A 21,791-nucleotide genomic window follows, 5' to 3' on the forward strand; every position below is an offset into this window, starting at 1 on the left:
CAGGTTTTAGGAATGTTTCGTAATACAGACCCCTGGACATTAACTGTACCAAAAAAGGACAAAACACACTTACCTGAATGAATAATAAAAATTGATGAAAAATTATTGAGGTTATAACATCTGTTGCAATAATAGAAGCATATCTTTATTTTTCAAATTTGTACAAGTTAAAACCAATTTTAAACAACATTTTGTACAGGTTATAACATGTACGAGGTACTTTTGTACATGTTATAACTTGTATTTTTGCATTATACGTCAAGTTATAACATGTACAATATTTTTGAACACGTTATAACCTGTACAAAATTGCAACTTGTACACGACATATATACATTGTATATGCCGACTCTAAAATTTACTTACTTGCTTACTTACTTATTCATTCAGGTATTTCACATCCAATATTTTATGGTAATATTCTTTACAAAGCACAAAAATGTCAACATTTACCTCAAAAGCTAACCAGACCTTTACATAGACTTCTTTGGAAATGATATAATTACGATACTGTTGTCAGGTCATTATAAGGATAGCATATTTTGGTATTAATATTGATTCACTCATAGTATATTTGCATCCGAAATAAACACACTTATTCTATTAAACCAGTTGTTGGCATATTATGGGTTATGTTCTTCTCATATATTTAATGATAGTATGATAAAGAAAGACAACAGTAGTATACCGCTAATCGAATTTCATAAATCGATTGAGAAAAAAACAAATCCAGGTTACAAACTAAGGTTGAGGGAAACACATAAAATATAAGAGGAGAACTATGACACAACAGAAACACAACATTAAAATGTACCACACACAGAAACGAACTATAAAATAACAACGGAAATTTTCCTGACTTGGTACAGGACATTTTAAGAAAAAAAATTGTGAGTTTAACCTAGCTGATTTTTTAAACCCTTAACGGGAGGGATTGTCCCTGATTTTCGTATCATGAAGACATAATCTTTCAATCAAATAAAATTGAGGTTTGGAGCTGGCATGTCAGTAAGTGCTAGTAGTCCATTGCGTCTGGCGCAAATTCAACATTTTAATCCTGGTATCTATGAATAGTTTATGAATCTATGACCAGTCGATGCCACTACTGGTAGAGTTTTTATTCCTCTGAGGGATAGATTTCCTTAGATGTATTTGGCAAAACTTTTAGGAAATTTTGGTTCCCGATGCTCTTCAACTTCGTCAGATGTTCGAACTTAATTTGGCCCTTTGATTTTTTTTTTATTCGAGCGTCACTGGTGAGTTCTCGTAGACGAAACGCGCGTCTGGCGCAAATACAAAATTTTGATCCTAATAGCTAGGATGAGTTTATCGTTAATTTATGTATCATTGACATTTTGCTTAGTTTATTCTGTTACTTATTCTGACATCGGACTCGGACTTCTTTTAAAATGAATTTTACTGTACGTATTTTGTGTTTCTTTAGTCTACCTTGGTTAAAGATATAGGGGAGGGTGAAGATCTCACAAAACATGTTGAACTCCGCCGCATTTTTTGCGCCTCTCCTAAGTCAGGAGCCTCTGACCTTTGTTAGTCTGTTGTTTTTTTTTATTTTTTTGTTCATTTATATGTCTCAACTGAACTAGTACACAATTTTATTTAGGGGTCAGCCGAGGACCACCTCCGGCTGCTTTTAAGACCCATTGGTGGCCTTTTGCTCTTTGGTCATTTTTTCGTCTCTTTGACATATTCCAAATTTCTAATATTATTCTCAATTCTATTACATTATTGGTGTTATTAATAAATATGTTGATAACAGCTTAGACATGACACAACTAAAACAAGGACAGTTACAAGTTATTTATACTAATAATTAAATTTTAAAAATAAGGTTTGGACAGCAAGCCATTAGAACCGACCCTTGTTTCTCAACAATAAGATTGATATAAAGCCCGCCATTTAGAAGTTGAGGATAATGAAATTAGAGGCAATTTAATAGAAATTTTCTGTTTTTTGTTTCTTACTTCCCGGTGGAGTCAGAAATGTAACTATGTCTTGTTGTTATAGAAACGGATACTATTATTCAATAGATATAAGAGGAAGATATAGTATGAGTGCCAAGGAGGCAACTCTCGATTCAAATTCATTATTGTCCGTTTTAGAACAAATACGCTGGAAAACTATATATTATTGATATATAATTTCTTTTTTAATGATAGGCCCACCGACCTCATTTTGTGGTATACATCATTTTAATTGATGTGATATGATATGTGGAGCAGGATCTGCTTACCCTTCCGGAGCACCTGAGATCACCCCTAGTTTTTTGGTGGGGCTCGTGTTGTTTATTCTTTAGTTTTCTATGTTGTGTCGTGTGTGCTGTTGTTTGTTTGTCTTTTTCATTTTTAGCCATGGCGTTGTCAGTTTGTTTTATATTTATGAGTTTGACTGTCCCTTTGGTATCTTTCGTCCCCCCTTTTGAATTGATGTGATATGAGAATGAAAGTGCTTGTGGGGTAACAAAGATTGCTGGTATCTATCAGTTGGAAGTAAAATTAAACATCGCATTGTATCATTGTTGTTATTCATTCAACAACAATAATTATTACGGACCAAAAAAGATAGGTTATGGTTGTCTATCGGATATGGTTTTACATATAACACCCTCGGTTTATTAATAAGGTCTTTCCACTTTTCTGTGGAAAGACCTATTGTTTTTCTTATTATTTTTTTCCCCGCCTAATTCTATTCTTGCGATAAATACTTGTTTCGCAATATGTCGCTTAGATATTTGGTATATTATATTGAACAGTTTATGCGCTTTTGAAATTTACCCTGCATAACCAAATACTTTTCTTTGTAGGAGTTATCTCTCCAAACACTGTTTTCCTTGTGTCCAATACTCCTTCGCAACCATAAAAGATTATGATAAATTTATGTTATAAAATTGATCGTTACATCCTTCGCATGATTTGTCCTATTTTGACCGCAGCAATATGAACGCTCCAAATGATAGTTATTTCCCCCTTTTGCATTTGATATAAGTAATGTGCATTTCTATCTTGTAAACCATAAGTGATAGAGACCTAGGATCTTTTGATTTGAGGTCCTTGGTCCAAAAAAATTGAAAATTAGATCAAGGTCAAAGGTCAAAGTCATATTCTAATTTTTGAATTTGGCTTATTCACTTATTCCCAAAAACCGTTTAAGACATCAACAAATAATTTTTGCTATATTGTTAGTTACGACACGTAAATTTGATTGTAAGGGTATGTTGAACGTTAAAGGGAGTTTTATCCCCTCTTATATTTAAAAATACGCGTATGGTGATATAACTCATTAACTAAATATAATTAAGACCTATGGTCTTTTGATTTGAGGTCCTAGGTTTATGACCTTGAAATTGATCTCAAGGTCATAGCTTAATTTGACGTTTTAGATTTTGACCTTTGTTTTTACCTCACATGAGTAAAGCAATGAGACTTTTGGCCAAAGATATCAAACCATTCAAACTTGACAAAAAACAGGAAGTGACCTTGTGTAAACCGGGAGTAGCTTTTTTTTGTACTTTATTAATATGAAAGTATATAGAACCAGATATTATTGGAATCAGTGTCAAGTAAATATTCAAATATTATCGGAAGTAACATTTTTCAAACTGGAAGTAACAAATTATCTCCCTTATTTAAAAAATATTGTAAAGAAACCATATATTTTTGGAATCAGCGTACAATAAGCTATTATTTGACGACTGAAATGACAATTTAAACATAATTCTACAACTTTCCTATTAAAATACATTGTTTTTGGTGGAAAGACCTTTAAATGTTCTCTGAACAATTGGTTTTTAATTTAATATTGAAATTGTGTCATCGATCAAATTTATTCTTTCGGTGTATGTTTACTTGTTTTTGTTAATATGTATTTGGATCGACTTAAGCCAATTTAATTGATATTTTTATAGTGTGTCTTTCTATGTTGTGATGTTACACTATTGATTCAGGTTGGGTGAAAGATGGCGACAATTAAAATGTTTAAACCCACTGCATTTGTTTGCACCTGTCCTCAGTCCGGAACCTGATGTTCAGTTGTTGTCGTTTGTTGATGTGGTTCATAAGTGTTTATCGTTTCTCGTTTATATATAGATTAGACCGTTGGATTTTCCCCTATGAATGGTTTTACATTAGTCATTTGTGGAGCCCTTTATAGCTTGCTGTTCGGTGTGAGTCATTTTTAGACACATTAATTTTACAAAGTTGTGACTAATATGGAGAGTTGGATCATTGCCACTCATACCTCAACCCCTTTTATCTATATAAGAGCTCAGATAAAACACTTTGGAATCTTTTAATCCATATACATATGATATGAACGAATCATTTGTGCATTAATAAATTTAATTTTCCAAGTGTAATTTTGCAAATGCTCCGAATTTGATGACAATCAGTATAATATCATCGGTACCAATTTTACTGCACCTAATTCTCCATAAAACAATTAATGTCACTTCATTGCTGCTGGAGCCGAAACCTTAAACAGACGTTGAGGGCTGATAAAACAAAAAGGATTATACGTGTAAACAACGTTGCCTTTTTTCGAAATACTATACGTTCTTCACAAACATACTGATCTGCGAGGAAAATTCAAAACGGAAAGTCCCTAATCAAATGATAAAACACATCAAACAAATGGACAACTGTCATATTCCCGACTTGGTACAGGCATTTTCAAATGTAGCAAATGGTGGATTGAACCTGGTTTTGAAGCGCTAAACCTCTCAATTGTATGAAACACGAATAGATTTACCTTACCTGTAATTGGAATACCTTTTCAGAATTTGGGACTCGAACGCGTTTCAACTTTGTGATTTATTTGGTATTAAAATCTTTCTTTGATGATAGCGTCACGAATCTGATGAGTCTTTTGTTGAATGCTGGAGTTTGTTTCATCAAAAACACTCAAGACTAAGATTGAGTGTAAGGGATACATACTTTAGTATACCTACGTGAAATCTTAGTGGCAAGTTTTGTGTGAACCCGACTACTGGTGTTCACAATTTTGCATGTCGATATGCACTTATATGTTGACATGAATTATCATTGATATGGTAATAATTATAAATTAACTGTTTACAAAACTATGAATATTTGAAATACTTTAGGCGTTTCTACATTAGGAATAGGTAAACCTTGGCTGTATTTGGCAAAACGTTGAGGCATTTGTTGGTCCTTAACATCTTCATCTTCGTATTTTATTTAGCTTTTTAATTTTAGTTTCGAGCGTTACTGACGAGTCACTTGCAGACGAAACGCGTCTCTGGCGCAAATACAAAATTTCAATCCTGATATCTATGATGAGTTTATTCAGTAGTTAAAACGATATCCGCAAATCTTTGTAAATATATAGACTCGAGCACATTTTGTGAAAGTTTTAATTAACAAAGAATTGACCTCCTGGTAATGTCATCTTAACAGAATATGTGGTATGATTGTTGAAGAGACAACTCTTCATCAGAGACCACATATCGTAGAGGCTAGCAACTTAGATGCAAGTCTTCCTATATATTTAGAATACACACTCACTTGTTTTACTATTCACACACAAGTCACAACTAAAAGTCTTACAGTGTTGTAACTATTTGGAGTTTAATGTCTTGCAGTTTCTTATAATTTGGAATTCAGAACCAGAGGTTAGTCAATAGAACTCATGCCTGTATAACGATAGTACAATTTATATATCCCATTCAGTTGATAGCTACCGTAACAAATATACTTCCAGGCGACCTAACATGTCGTTGTTATGTTTCAATTGTAATGATTTGAGCACCTAAGATAAGTTTGTATTTTGTAGGAGAAAAACGTCTGGCAAACATTAACTTTAATTATGATATATATGATAAGATTCCTTGGACACATATTACACACACATATGTTTTATTAAAAATATGATAATAAACAATTGTAACGCTTGTCAATTATATATAATTATTTATCCTCGTTTTGTCGTCCTTTATTTGCATCGTGGCCATTAGCTGAAACAACAAGCTTTACTTCATCTTCATTTTTCCTTAACGATTTTCCTTTCCATAAATCTCCCCAATCATTTATGTTCCATACTAACTTTAAAGCTAATAATGTAAAACCAAGTGCCACAAATTTGTACATAATTGCAGTTCCAACCATCCGGAACCTTAAATCCTCTATGTTGTATAACGCACATGCTCCTTTTTTGTTGTTTCCGGAACTCCATATTAGACAAGTTGTATCAATGATTTTGCCAAAAATGATTGGAATTGGTATCGCAGCTGAAAAATAAAGAAGCCTGTCATTTTTTTCAGAATTACGGAACATGTATAATATAACATTTCTTTAAAATATACAAACTGAAATCGATCACTATTTTACTAAACCAATTACAACTGCCTCATTAAAAGCTGGTTTCAGACCTTCTTCTTATCTTTTAAAACCTGCATATTTCGTATATTTAGGTTTCTAAGGTAAACATGCTCGACAATAACATTACTAAAGTCAAAGGTATGATTAGTTTTTTGGTTTTTTTTTATATATAACTCGGATTCATTATCTTTAAACTTGTACGTACAGCAGTTTTGGCCTGATGAAACTGCGATATATATCTTTATATTTTGAAATTATAAAGAAACTAAGGTTTCAACTCCCTCGGGCAAAGTTGACCTTAAATATAATTCGGTCTTTTGTGAAGGTCTTTTTTTTTGTCATATAGCTGTTTTGGTACTTATATATCCTCGGCTTTCAAATATTGGGTTTTGAGCGTTCCTGATAAAGGTAAATTCAGAAAGCGCTTTGGACGCATGACATTATTAAATGGGTAATTAAAAGTATTGAGTTGAAACTTAAAGACCAGTTTTTGCAGAATTGCCTAAGCGAAATTAACACTACTCCTAAATGCTTATGTTATAAAAATTTTAAAACTGATATTAAATTAGAAAGCTATTTTTCCAAATTGTCAATATATAATCAATTTATATTGTGTAAATTTAGATGTGGAAGTCACCGCGATTACCTATCGAGACGGGAAGGTGGAATAACATATCAAGAAATGATAGGTTGTGCCATCTTTGCGAATCAAGAGACGTAGGTGATGAATATCATTATGTTATGTCATGTAATGCTCTAAATGAAGAAAGAAAGAGGTTGTTACCATACTATTGTACTCTTCGTCCAAATATTTATAAATATCAACAATTGATGAGCTCTAATAATTATATTGTTCTTGAAAAACTTTGTAGATTTATAAAAATTATAAATGTGAGGGTCACTCCTCCTGGTTAGTTTGTAATTTAATGTTTATGTTTGTATTGTTCACATGTGCTTCAATATTTAATGTAATTGTTTATATATTCTCTGTAACTATGTAATTTGTAGTTTATGAGAAATAAAATTCATTCATTCAAATGTGTTATTTTCATTTTTTTACGTACCTAAAAGTGAAACCACTGTTGATTGTAAACCCATCCCTGTAGCTTTATCACGGTCTTCAACACTCCTATATAAATAAAGACTTTGAGTATGTCATATTTATTCATGTTGTTATAGTATCTGAAGACATAACAGATAGCATTTAAAGATAAATTGTATGCAATTACCCTTATTTTGTTCAGCACTTGGAATGATTTTTTGAATATGTCGTGAAACCGATAGGTTTAGTTTGACTGAATCACATGCTATTTATGCATCTCTTTTCATTCGATCATGAAGATGACAGCCTTAAGTGTCGAAATTACAAACATGATAAACTTTGATTTCTGTGTCAACATGACCACGGAAAACTGGAAGTACACTGCAGGACTTTATATTACAGGTTGACAAGTAATGGAAGATACAAATAACTATAAAGACATTTGATAATTATGAGTGGAATAGAAACAAACAAAAACAAAAAACAAAATTTAAAAACAAGAGAAAAAAAAAACAGTTGCAAAAGTATGAAACTAAAGCAATTGATAAGTTCTTAAGAAAAGTAAAGTTTAAAAAAAAACTCCAAGGAAAATAAAAAAAAAGTCTAATATCAAACGGCAAACTCAAAGACTCTAACATACTAAACGAATAAAAACTGTTGCCATTTTCCTGAACTAGTACACGCATGATAGATTAAACCTGGTTTTTTAGCTTGGAAGTTACCGTAGAAATATTGTAATGAAGATTCTGTTCATTTTTAATTACTAGTATGCCCAAGTTAAAATGTTGCTATCGAGTGATTTATTAAAGAAACAGTAGTTTACCTCTGTTCAATAGTCAGAATTCGATAAAGCAAACACAAATCCGGGTAACAAACTAAAACACACGCCATTAACAAACCATTTCGTAACGGATCCAGGACCTAAACTTTCTATACTCACCTCATTTTTGCTATTACCATAGGCATAATGCTTAGTGCCCCGATAAAGGATCCTATAACATTTACAATAATGAATGGATAAAATGTGTTACAGTCAAAGGGACATAATCCAGCAGTTGCCTGGCCGCTTTTGATCTGTGTACAATTCACGAATAACTAAAAAGACAAATAATAATATCCATATTGATGAAGCATTATCATTCAGATATGGATATATGTTTTTTTTTAACTATTCACACAAAGAATAAATATTCAATTCATCAGAATTCTGCGACATTTGATATCCGGCGTGTATAGCACTAGTATTAAACCAGTCCTTTAGTTTAGGGAAATATACGATCAACATAAATACAATAGAAAAAAATGGTGATTGATATCTGTGTTTTGTGTTCTGTAGTGTTATGTTTCTTTTTCTTTTTTTTTTCTTTTCTTTTTCTTTTCTTTTTCTTTTCTTTTTCTTTTTTGCTAGTGCTGATTCATTAACTATTTAAATTACAAAAATACAACACAAAATCCCATTGTCTTCTGCTTTGAACTGGTTATCTCAATTGCGATTTGCTCTGGTCTGTTTACAGAAATCTCGTTTTTGTTCATTGTCATGTTAATTTGTGAATTCTACCTAGCGCGACTGTCAATTGTTTGAGTGAAATAATACATAAATTCTATATTACCAAATCTACTATGTGATCTTTGTCATGAGGAATTTGTGAAACTTATATTTTAGTTTTCTACAAGCTGTTTTGGTTTAACATGAGTGTCTTTCATTTAGGGATGTTCGCTCCTCTTGTTTTTAAATTTTTGCAAGATATTCAGAATCACCTAGTTTTATCATTGTAGTAACATGAAAAAAAAATTCCCCACAAACCCTACTTTTCTTTTCATAATTTAATTACATATAGTTTAATAAGCCATAATATTTCAAAATCCTGTAAAATCCTTTAATTGTTGATTTTTAATATTTTTTTAAAGAAATAGGGTACCAATGATAAATGTATGGATATTCTAGAGAGAATTGTGTTCCCGCCAAATTTGCAATGGTTAATATCTCGAAAACAAGCACATGAATCCTTTATTTTTTCTGCCTTTTTAGTTTCTATATCTATATTTTATCAATTTATAACCGTCTTTTAAGAGGATTGTTATTTTGAAACAAAATAGCGAACATTTGTTATTTTAATCTTTTCTTCCAATCTTGATTTTAATTGATCCATTGATATCGTAATGTACATGTATGTCGATAATATTCAAATCTAAATTCTGTATCCCCGTGTTAAAAAAACTACTATATTACATTTTACATACTACATTTTTACAAAATTTTACAAACCCGTCCATTGCGAACTGTATCTGAACACCCAGCATAACACGGAGAGAAGTAGGTGACATCGTTTGTACCACAAACCGGAAAGTATTCTTGAGGATTACAGTTACAAACACTGGATATATTTTCTGCTTTGGCCATGTGACTTAAATTTTATAAATTAAAATAAAAGTAAGTCAGAGTACAACATGAATAATAATATCTTACCCCCCCCCCCTTTTTTTTAAACTCCATGTCCTTAGAAAATTGACATGTTCCGGTGACGGATTATGTAAACATAGTACTTTCAAGTATATATAAGTTCAGGATACATTTTCAGATATGTCGACGTGACATATATGTAAAATGAAATAAACCAGCAGTAAATCGTTTTTCAAATATTATCCTTTTAAAATGACTTTAACTTACAAGTATCGTCTAAATATATTTTCGATATACAGGTTTTATTTTCAATTAAAGTAAATAAATTGAATAATATTTTAGACTTGTGAGTTTGAATGTCCCTTGATATCATTCGCCTCTGTTTAGAATTAATTTTGAAAATTGTCGGTTTTTTTTTTGTACTGACACTGATTTGGTTTTTGACAAATAAAAACATGACTCTTTTACTTGGAAAATCTTATTCTTTATCAAGATTTTCATTTCCAAATTTTTGTGGGGCAGAATCTGCTTACCCTTCCGGAACACATCAGATCATCCCCAAATTTTTTGTCTGTCTGTTTCCGTCATCATATTGTCAGTTTGTTTTAGATTTATGAGTTTGACTGTCGTCCCTTTGGTATCTTTCGTCCCTCTTTTCTTTTACTGTGTTTTGTCTCAAGTTTTCTGTGTTGTATTTTGTGTTCTATTGTGTGTCCCTTTTCTTTTTTATCCATGACATTGTTGGTTTATTTCCGACTTATGAGTTTGCATGCCATCCCTTCGACTTATTTCGTCTCTCTTGACCTTGCAGTTATTACTAATATATCATTATGTCTTTTAAGAACTCTAAATAATTTGTCTTGTTTTATGCTCTTCACTTTGAAATCGTATTTGATTAGACTTTCCAACAATTTTGATTCTAGCGCCACCAATAGGTCGTATGTCGCACGTCAACTCTTTTAAGTAACTTTCAGTATCTTTGTTGCATTTTTACCTATTAAATCCGAAGATTTCTGGCTGCTTGCATCCGAGAAATAATTCACTGATAAAGAAAAGAAATGGCACTAGAAATAGAACTGTATTGATTTGAAAACATCGACGTGGAGACATTTCCACTTTCCTTGTTATAATACCACCTAGAATTGTTCCAATGGACACTGTTATAAGATTTGCAGCCGCTGAAATGAAAAATGTGTAATAATTATGTTAAGATTAATGTATGATATTTACACTATTATTCAAAATAAATGTGCAAGTTTTTAATAAAACAGTCTGCGTAACGTTCATATTCCATACGGTACAAATACATGTGCACCCGTTTTTATTGTCGGCTTCGTGTTTTTAATATGTTCTCTGAAGTCTGATATTGACTGTTCGTCTATTTCAAATTTATAATTTCTGTCATTTTTTTTCTGTCTGTTTTCATCATTACATTTAACAGACACCTTTTCGCAATAAATGTATCACAGATCATATTGAAATTCACCTACCGCATTGGACTTTTTATCGGGTTTGTAATAACATGAGCAACACGACGGGTGCAACATGTGGAGCAGAATCTGCTTACCCTTCCGGAGCACATGAAATCATCCCCCAATGGTGTTCGTGTTCCTTAGTCTATAGTTTGTTATGATTTGTCTTGTGTATTATTAGTTGTCTGTTCATCTGGTATCTTACGCCCCTCTTTCATTGATGTGTGGTGTGTATATTATTCTTTTTCGAGATTTTCGAACTTTGTCTAATTCTCCATTAGTCTTTACATAATATAATATTAAGGGTTATGAGTAATTTCCTTATTCATACACATACACAATGAAATGAGGTACCAGCCATGATTATATAACAAGTTGTGTATCCAAATTGTAAATTCACTCAACATATAACTAGGATTAAATTTATAAACGCAAGACGCAATTTTCGTCTACAAAATATTCGTCAGAGGAGCTAGAATTATAAACATTAAAAAGGTCAAATAAAGAACGAAGTTGAAAAGCATGGAAGACCAAAAAATTCAAAAAGTTTTTGCCAAATAAGCGTAGGTAATATACACCTTAGGGAAGAAGACTCTTTTCCAAAATCCTAAGTTTTGTAGACGGTTAACTTAGAATAATGACCATATCAATGACAAATCATGTCAACATTGAAGTGCTGACGAATAGGTTGGTGCACCTGGTGACAACGTTAAAATTTGGTGTAAAATGTAACAGTAATGCCTTTAATTCTGAAAAAAACAAAATTTACATTACATGTATTTCACATACATTTTATACTCACATACAGTTATATTAGCCTTCCACAACGGAACACCAAACTGTGCTGCTATATATTTTGACAGGAAAACTATTTTTCCAATAATGGCGGAGAAGTTGAAAAGAGAAGCTAGCAATGTGCACATGAATACTGGACTTTTTATTACACGTATATACGACGTAGCTCTTTCTGAAATTATTTCATAAGAGAAAAGATCATAAATGAAAACAAAATTTGCAGACACTACAAAATATCAGATGTGAGTCACATATATGGATATTGTCATGGTGCTACACAGAAACTAATCAAATATACCAGGCTTATAATATTGTGTTTCAGACGTGTGTTTTGTCTACTAAAGGTTCATATTCAGTGGTCAATGCTTATTTGCAAAGAACCATCCATAGAATTTTCCAAAATTCTGTACAGTTGATTTAACAATACTCAACCGTTGAAAATAGTAACGCTCCTTACAAATTTCAAAATAAGTTATGAGCCATTCTGTGTATATGCAACGATTGCAGTGTGGTCAGTAGTAGATCATTTGGGAAGATAATAATAACTACCGGTTAATTTCGTCTAGTTATTTTATGTTTTTGTATTTGAACAATTTATTTGATAAAAAGACTTCCCGTTTTGAACTAACTCAGGAGTTGTGCATTTTTGTTATTTTACTTTATACTGAATTTTGTAATTTCTTGGACATGTTCGTATGTTACAAATCAAATACTTTATTTGGTCAATATACAATACGCGTCACCATTTTTTCATAAAATGCCCTGTACCAAGTCAGACAAATGGCCATTGTTACATTATTGTTCGTTTCTGTGTGTGTTACATTTCGGTGTTGTGGTTCTGTTGTGTCGTAGTTCTCTTATATTTGAAACGTTTCCCTCAGTTTTTGTTTGTAACCCGGATTTGTTTTTTCCCTATCGATTTATTAATTTTTAACAGCAGGATACATACTACATGTACTACTGTTGCCTTTATTTAACGAATATGTCTAAACGTTGGTGCCATTGCAAGACATAAAATAAATTAAATATCTTTATCGCTTTGAGAGTTAAGCTTTTGCATTTGATTTGTCTACGTAATTTGTCGACGGTAAAAAAGACGGTTACCTTTGAATTTTTCTTTTTTTGTCATTGTTGAATCTTCTGATTTGTCAGTGTGTTTAATTTTGTCTTCGTAGTTTTTGCTTTTCTTGTCTGCAAGATATCTTGGTAAACACAACACAGGCAATGCTGACACTAAAGTCATAATTCCAAACACTACAAACCCTAGCCACCATGCACCTATCCAACGCGGATCTTTAGGGGACATATCGACATCTGTAATAAAAATGAAACTAATATTTTTAGTACCGATATCTGGGGTTTACCGAATAGGGAATAATGTTACAACATGGAGAATAAATGGCATCATCAAAATAATGAAAAATAGGGGACAAATACAGAATAGAGAATGATGGATCAAATAAATATAATAGATACAAAAATTAGCCTTAAACTTTCAATACTAAATATATTAAAAAAAGAACCTCCCTTTTAAGACTCTCAAAAAGCACCGTAACGCTTATTCCAATCATGTATTTTCATGTTCTAGTTTGTAAGTAACATATATCATTTTAATTATATTCCACATGAATGCATAAAACCCACTTGTGAAACTACATATATACCAAGGTTTAACCTCTCAAAAAAAAAGTGGTTTGCACCGTCACAAATTCACATCAGTTTTTGATCTTGTTTTTGTTTATTATGTATGGACTCGTAAATATCATGAATGAAACACACCCCAACGCTATCTAGTCCAGCCCAAACAAAAACCAATGAATTAGATAGCTTCAGTTGTCGCTAAAACATGTATGTGAACATTTTGAATTTTTTATAGTTTGTGATCTACATTCCTTACGGAAGATCATCCGTATATGTTTCCCGTAACAGATTTTTCTTATGATTTGCCAAAATGAAGATTATTCTATGCTTTTTTTCAAACATATATAATGGAAAGAATGGGTCACCTTGCTATTTTTCAAGTTGAAAATTGCCTAAATTTGCTTAGATTGCTCATGAAAACACATGGTGTCACCGAACTTTTCCAAAAAAAATGATTCTTTAACACAAGTGTTTGGTATTTGTTTAAATATTTTGGATGATTCAATAAATCAGCAAGTTTTCTTCATATAAATAAACAGTCTAACCAATAAATATTAGATTTGTCTACAAATTGGCGGATTTGGCCAAATAACTAGACTGATGTTGTACTGCGAAAGTACAATCCAAGATGGCGATATACCCTGAATCTACCTTAAGCACTAACTACTGTCATAGAAGTGCTTTTTGTTAAGTGTTTACGATGGTTTAAACACCGTAGTTCTAAAAATTTCTTTACAAGATAATTTTTAAAACAAGGCTACAAAATAACTCGATGGTTTGTGACGACAATGACAAACGTGTTTCATTGTTTGGAATGGTGTTATTTAAAACACTATTTTGATTCTACGACGTACATATATATGCCTGTGTTAATTACATACCTTCCAAAGTAACGTAGATCCTGCTAAAAACACCTCCTATGCCAAACGATAATGCTGGGCCAAAGATAGAACAACCAATAATTATTCCTGAAAGATGAATCTATCATGAGCAAGTTTTTTTTTTTTTTATTAATAATCCAAAACTTTAAGTAATACTCAATTGAACTGGGTTGAGATAGTGTTTAAAGGTGCTACTAAAATCGACCATATCTATTTTTGTTCTGATTGAGATTGTGACACGGTTATGATTTCTGTATTCCTATTTTGGCAATTTTACCTATTTATTATATCTGTTTTGTTCCCGCATCGTTATAAATATACACGAGTTTGATGCGACTGTTATACAAGTTAGAGGTTAAGCGCTATAACACCAGGTTCATTTCACTATTTTCTACATTTTAAAATGTCTGTACCAAATCAGGAACATGACAGTTATTGTCCATTCGTTTGATGTGTTTTATTATTTGATTTTGCCATTTTGAATTTTCCTCAAAAGTTCAGTATTTTTTGTGATTTTTCTTTTTATCCATAATAGAAATCAATATAAAAGTGTTGACAGTTGTATTGTTTCTGTTAAAATGCACCGGAAATCAAACCACACCTCCTTATTTTTCAAATAAAAATATAAACTAATACCAAAATCAGTGCATGTAGTATTCTTATAGATTTAGCTTTAAATAGTAGAATACTTTTCAAGTATGTTCTACCGCAGGAAAAGGTAACCTTAGCTGTATTTGGCAAAACGTTTAGGATTGTTTTCTCCTAAATGCTCTTCAACATGGTGCTAAACATGTGTTGACATGAATTCTGTGTTGACATGAATTATCATTTATATATGGTAATAATAAATTAACTGTTTATAAAACTTTGATTTTTTTAAATACTTAGGTTTTTCTACCTCAGGAATAGACGACCTTAGCTGTATTTGGCAAAAATATTTATGATTTTTTTTGGTTCTCTGTGCTCTTCAACTTCGTAATTTTTTTTTGCATTTTTAACTACATTTGTATTTTTAAATTTGGGCGTGACGCCACTAATAAGTCTTTTGTAAACCGCGCATTTGGTGCAAACTTAATCCGGGTATGTATGATGAGTTTATTTCCTGCAAATATAAAATAGTCTTGTAAAAATGTTTGCTAATAATATATAATACAAATTATGATCTAAATATGATCTCCTTTAAGTAACTAATTTTTTATTGATATGCCTCAAATGGATTTCAGACAGACGTCATAAATTTGTGACAATGTTTGCATGATTGTAAAAGATAATAAGTAATAAGTTATTACGATAGCGGCAATACATACCAAAATAGAATCCGGTTTTTCTTTTATCGCAACCATCATCAAGATAAACTGTTGTGAATGGCCCACGCGGTGCCTTTGCAATACCTTGCAAAATCATTCCTAGACCAATCAACGCTATTGAAATATTCTTCATTGACGAATCAACAGAGTTTAGCATTCTACTTCCGCTCTTTCTCTCAATGCCTGGTATGCTATTGTTACGTTCAAGTTCCTCCGAGCAAAGTATAAAGTTTGATTTGGATCCAGTCAAACTTCCTGTCATATTGTTTGACGACATAGCTAAATCCAACTTTGGTGATTCAGTTGGAAATAAGAAATGCGGCAAACTACAGAGAAGTGCCGAAACTGAAAACAAAAACATTGTTCCGAACAGCCATCTTGGAATATGCACTAATCGAGGTATAGCTGACACAAGTAGAATACAAGCAAGAAAACCAATGTCATTAAATGTCATAATTATCCCACTTTCGTAGCTACTTAGTCCAAACTGTTTCTCTAGGGTTGGGATCTGTGAGCTAATGTATGAAGACAATGTCTGTGTGAACAAGGCGCTGACGCTATATATTGCCGTAAATCCAGCGGCGTTCCCAAATATTTGTAGGAATGGTAAACGAAGACCAAAGAAATTACACTGGTAATTAATGTCATCAATTATTTCAATGTTATTCTGTTGTGATTTCTTCTCTTCTTTTTGTTTCCAATCCATTGTGAATTCCTGAAAAGAATAAAAGTATATGTGAATTCCTGAAAAGAATAAAAGTATTTGTGAATTCCTGAAAAGAATAAAAATATTTGTGAATTCCTGAAAAGAATAAAAGTATTTGTGAATTCCTGAAAAGAATAAAAGTATTTGTGAATTCCTGAAAATAATAAAAGTGTTCCTTAAAAAAAATGTTGTTCGTTCTGTTATATATCTTTATAATTGGTTTAGATTAGTTTAAATCTGTTTTATTGTTCAAAATGACAAATTGATCGCACACAATAGTAACGTCTTCTTCGTTTATTTATATGTACTGGTTTAAGTTAAAGAAGATATGGTATAATTGCCATTGATATATATAAAAAAAAAGAAGATGTGGTATGATTGCCAATGAGACAAATATCCACAAAAGACCAAAATGACACAGACATTAACAACTATAGGTCACAGTACGGTCTTCAACAATGAGCAAAGCCCATACCGCATAGTCAGCTATAAAAGACCCCGATAAGACAATTTAAAACAATTCAAACGAGAAAAATAACGGCCTTATTTTTGTAAAAAAATGAACGAAAAACAAATATGTAACATATAAACAAACGACAACCAACTATCCATCTAAGTTCAAATGAAGTGGATGTAAGCAATTATTGAATATATAATTGTTAACCGGATTTTTGTGACAAAAATGTCGGTTATTGATTTGTGGATGTACGGCGGGCGGGCGGGCGGTCGGGCGGTCGGGCGGGCGGGTGGTCGGCAATCAAATGTTGTCCGTGCATTAACTCATGAACCGTTCAACCAAAGCTTATAAAATTTTAATATGTTGTTACTGACACCTAAATAAAGGTCAAGTTCAAAAATGGCGATTTTGACTTTTACCGTTCAGGAGTTATGGTTCTTGAAAGATTGAAAAATGAAGTTTCCAGTTGTGTCCGTGCATTTACGCATGAACAGTTCTACCAAAGCTTCCCAAATTTTAATGTGTTGTTACTGATGACAAAATGGAGGTCAAGTTTAATAATGACGATTTTGACTTTAGCCGTTCAGGAGTCGTGTCCGTGCATTTACGCATGAACTGTTCTACCAATGCTTCCCAAATCTTAATATGTTGTTACTGATGACAAAATAGAGGTCAAGTTCAATAAAGACGATTTTGACTTTTACCGTTCAGGAGTTATGGTTCTTGAAAGATTGAAAAATGGTGTTTCCAGTCGTGTCCGTGCATTTTCTCATGAACCATTCAACCAAAGCTTTTGAAATTTTTATATGTTGTTACTGATGGCAAAATAGAGGTCAAGTTCAATAATGACGATTTTGACTTTTACCGTTCAGGAGTTATGGTTCTTGAAAGATTGTAAAATGGCGTTTCCATTCACGTTGTTGCATTTACTCATGAACTATACAATCTAAGCTTTTCAAATTTTAATATGTTGATACTGATGACAAAATGGAGGTCAAATTTGATATTGACGATTTTCACTTTCACCATTCATCAGTAATGGTTCTTGTGATATTGCCAGGACACAAATAAATATTAATAAATCCGGTTTGCTGTCGTTGTGACAGCCTCTTGTTTTACCTATTGTTTCTTTTTTAAAGGAAAAAGTTTGTGATCTACAGACTAGTTTAACCAAGATACATATTCGTATTCCTCTAAAACTTTGTTGTCGTTTTGAATCTCCTACTCAGTGTAAAACATAGTCACTAACTTGTATGTGGCGTTCTACATAAAATAACAAACTCCGAACATTAGTACGTAATCAACGACTTTCTGTTAATATTATTAACAATTTATCTAAGTGCCAAAGATATAGTATCACTTTCGGAAATAGGCAACATGCACAGGCACTCGTCTCAGACTTTTCCCCTTACATACCTTTATGTTATGTTAAGGTATATTGGAAATTTTTTTCTGAGACAAGTACCTGTGACTACATGGTCAGGTTGTTGTTTCTATGACTCCCCGTTTCAACTCACATTTTTACATGTACGTATGCAGTTGACATGTATGAAATTGATATAATTTATATAGTAATATCATTCCAAAAAATATAATAAGTCACTAGCAAATTGTATGACAAGAAACGGTACCTTCCCCTACATGCAATGTTGCCTGCCTATCATTTCTGTTTTGATTTATAACAAACCTTTCTAAAATTTTCCGTTAATGAATTATTTACAAAACTGAGGTTTCAACTCTCTCGGGCAAAGTTGGGTTCCCGGAGAAGGTAAATTCATGAAACGTTTCGGATGCACGACATTTATAAAGTATTTTTTACCAAACTCCGAAACAGTGGTGACGTTGCTTCGCTAAACTATCAACGTAGCGTAGTAAAGAGGACGTAACCGCTGTTTCGGAGTTTGGTTTTTTACAACACTGGGTTTATTCCGCTGTTTGAGGACTTTCTATCCCTAAGGATATCATCTGTTGACCAACTTTTTCGTCAATGAATTTTGAAAACTAGGTTTTCAAGTCCTTTAGGCAAAGTTGACCTTAGATATATTCGGCTTTTTTGTACGTACAGTTTGTTGATCATCCATGGCTTCCGAGTATTCGAATTTGATCTTTCCTGATGCAGATTAATCAAGAAAAGCGCTTGAGACGTTTTTTCTTTTCTTCATTTTTACAGCACTCAGTCTGGATTGAAACCTCTGCTGGTACACTGTAAGTCCCCTATGGTATAATCAGCTCAGTAGTCAGGTCTTTTTTATTGACATAATTTATAACTACATGTGTAACCTTACTGAAATTGTCATTAAATAAATTTTGAAATAGATAGAAACAAGTTGTACATAGATGGATTTTGCTATTTTTCCAATGCCTTTTTTGTTATATAGCTCTTCAGCCGTTTCGATTCTTATACATTGGCTTTAAAATATTCAGCTGAGAGTGTTCCTGATGAAGGTAAATCTAGAAAAGCGCTCCGAACGTATAAAATTTTTAATGTTTGCTTTTATTTTTTTATTTTTCACTTTTGTATTAATCGGTCACTCTAAAAACCGATCAAATAAAAAAAAAGGAAGGTCTCATTTGATATAATACTTGTGCCAAATATTCCTAAAATGGTTTAAGTCATTTTTGATATGCGACTAAAAAATAAATATTATGAAGTGTTATTTGAAGTCTTAAAGTTCTATTACCTTGACTGTGGACGTTTTAAAATCAGACCTTTCTAGTCCAACGATCTGTATGCTAGTACCATATCACGTGACACAATGTCCAGTTATGCAAACATGTATGTAGATCAATTATGTTAATTATCATCTTAATATATAAGTAACCTATTCCTCGTCATGACTATTGAAGGTTTTAAGCGTGGATTTGAAATTTTTGCTTTTATTAAATATATGTAATATGTTATGACAAGTTTAAAAGGTAGAACAGAGGTTATTTTCTGGATTATGGAGAAAACTGTATCCATTCAGTATTTATAAATTTATATCTAGAATCTCGAACATGTACATGTTGATGCAAACACGAAAAAAAATTAAGGTGGTACTTAACACCATGAATTATATTGATTTTGCTCGTTTAATTTTCATAACATTTGACAAAATCATCTCTTTGAACCTTTGATAAAAAGATATAAACAATTAAAAAAAATTGAACCAACCACTTTATCAGAAAAAAAAATTCGTTGGTTATATAGCAGTTTGACAAACACTAATTTTGATCATTGAGAAGCTTAATATTTCCTAAACAAAACAATATGATAAAAACTTTTAGCTGATTTGTACAGAGTTATCTCCCAGTAATAGGTACCACTCTCAATTTAAAGGTTGTAACGGCCGAACTTGATGCGCGTTGCTTCTTGATATGCATTCATCTGAAGATACAACTACCTGTCCAATTTTGTTCATAATATAATGCCTTTTTGGTAATATTTCCAAACGCGGGTGTTTAAAATTTATATTACCCCTAGTTCTGTAGATTCTAATACAGCGAATTGGAATTTTAAAAAACTCATCATAGATACCAGGTTAAATTTATAGTTATGCCAGACGCGTCTACAAAAAAACTCATCAGTGATGTTCGAATCCAAAAAAGTTAAAAAGGCAAAGTAAAGTACGAAATTGAAGAGCATTGAAGACCAAAATTCCTAAAAGTTTTGTCAATTACAGCTCATGTAATCTATTCCTAAGGTAGAAAAGCCTAAGTATTTCAAAAATTCAAAAGTTTTGTAAACAGTTAATTTATAAATATGACCATATTAATGATAATTCATGTCAGCAATTCGATATCGAAACACGACTTTCCGTATGTATGTTGTTATGTCAACATGGCTTGAATCCTCTGACTTGAATGTTGATATCGAATCGATATCGACAAGCATTCCATATACCTAAACCTCTGTCTTTGTTGTCGATAACGACGATATCGACAATATCGAATCGATATCGACAAATATCCCATAACTTAAACGACAGCCAGAAACCTCTGTCTTGGTTGTCGATATTGACAAACATCCCATAACTTGAACAACAGCCTAAAATCTCTGTCTTCGTTGTCGATATCGACGATATCGAATCAATACCGACAAGCATCTCATAGCTTGAACAACGATCTCAAACCTCTGTCTTGGTTGTCGAATTCCAGTTTACATACATTTTTGTCTATGTTGGCAATGCATTTAAGAGATCATGTAAAATATCTTAACTTGACATTCATCCACACATAGATGTTAACGCAATAAGAATGTATGGTATGGTCGCCCAAGTATTTCGGGACTGCGGTTTTCAATTGTTATTAGTTTCAATGTCAAGTGTTGTTTGTTTGTCCTTGTATACAGTTCTTAGCTTTTTTTTTATAGTGGTTGACAAACCATATAGATAAATGGTGCAAACAAAATATGAATCCTCACAAAGTAGCCATTTCCAATTCCTTAAATACAGAAGCCTGCGAACAAACTTTTGATTTTATTTCAAAATTCAAGCATGCAACAAAACATTTGACATATGGAAGTCATTTTATTTTTTTCATTTTACAATATGTGATATATACAATGAAGATGGTGAAAAACGCTTAACGCAAAGTAAATTTAATATATTTTTAAATAAATTGACAATTTGACACAATGAACATTTTGTCTATAATGTTGTTTTATGAAAATTTCTGTGTTGATTATTAAGTAATACAACTACATCGTATAAGATATTTAACACTATGAAGATCTTCCTTTGACAACGCATGAGGGT

General features: G+C 32.1%; 2 protein-coding genes across 2 annotated transcripts in view; one reads left to right on the forward strand and one right to left on the reverse strand.

Annotated features, from left to right (window-relative positions):
- The window catches only part of LOC139499281 (uncharacterized), a 740,979-nt gene that overhangs the window by 504,465 nt on the left and 214,723 nt on the right, over window positions 1-21,791 (forward strand). The gene's annotated exons all lie outside the window — the stretch shown is intronic.
- On the reverse strand, window positions 5,298-19,797 carry LOC139499054 (solute carrier organic anion transporter family member 2A1-like). Its single transcript, XM_071287718.1, has 10 exons — window positions 19,737-19,797; window positions 15,893-16,607; window positions 14,586-14,672; window positions 13,168-13,377; window positions 12,071-12,235; window positions 10,791-10,974; window positions 9,662-9,800; window positions 8,336-8,490; window positions 7,418-7,482; window positions 5,298-6,262 (listed from the first exon to the last, which is right to left on the reverse strand). Exons 2-10 carry the CDS (start codon window positions 16,596-16,598, stop codon window positions 5,943-5,945), a joined length of 2,031 nt encoding a protein of 676 aa, XP_071143819.1. The 5' UTR covers window positions 16,599-16,607; window positions 19,737-19,797; the 3' UTR covers window positions 5,298-5,942.

Source organism: Mytilus edulis, chromosome 12 (genome assembly GCF_963676685.1).
Source record: "Mytilus edulis chromosome 12, xbMytEdul2.2, whole genome shotgun sequence".
Lineage (NCBI taxonomy): Eukaryota > Metazoa > Mollusca > Bivalvia > Mytilida > Mytilidae > Mytilus > Mytilus edulis.

Coding starts and splice junctions, on each gene's coding strand:
- LOC139499054 (XM_071287718.1), bottom strand. CDS start 16,598: ATGGATTGGAAACAAAAAGAAGAGAAGAAATCACAACAGAATAACATT. Junction 13,378..14,585: donor GATCTACGTTACTTTGGAAG/GTATGTAATTAA, acceptor TTTTTATTACAG/ATGTCGATATGTCCCCTAAA. Junction 12,236..13,167: donor AAAAAAAGAAAAATTCAAAG/GTAACCGTCTTT, acceptor AAATAATTTCAG/AAAGAGCTACGTCGTATATA.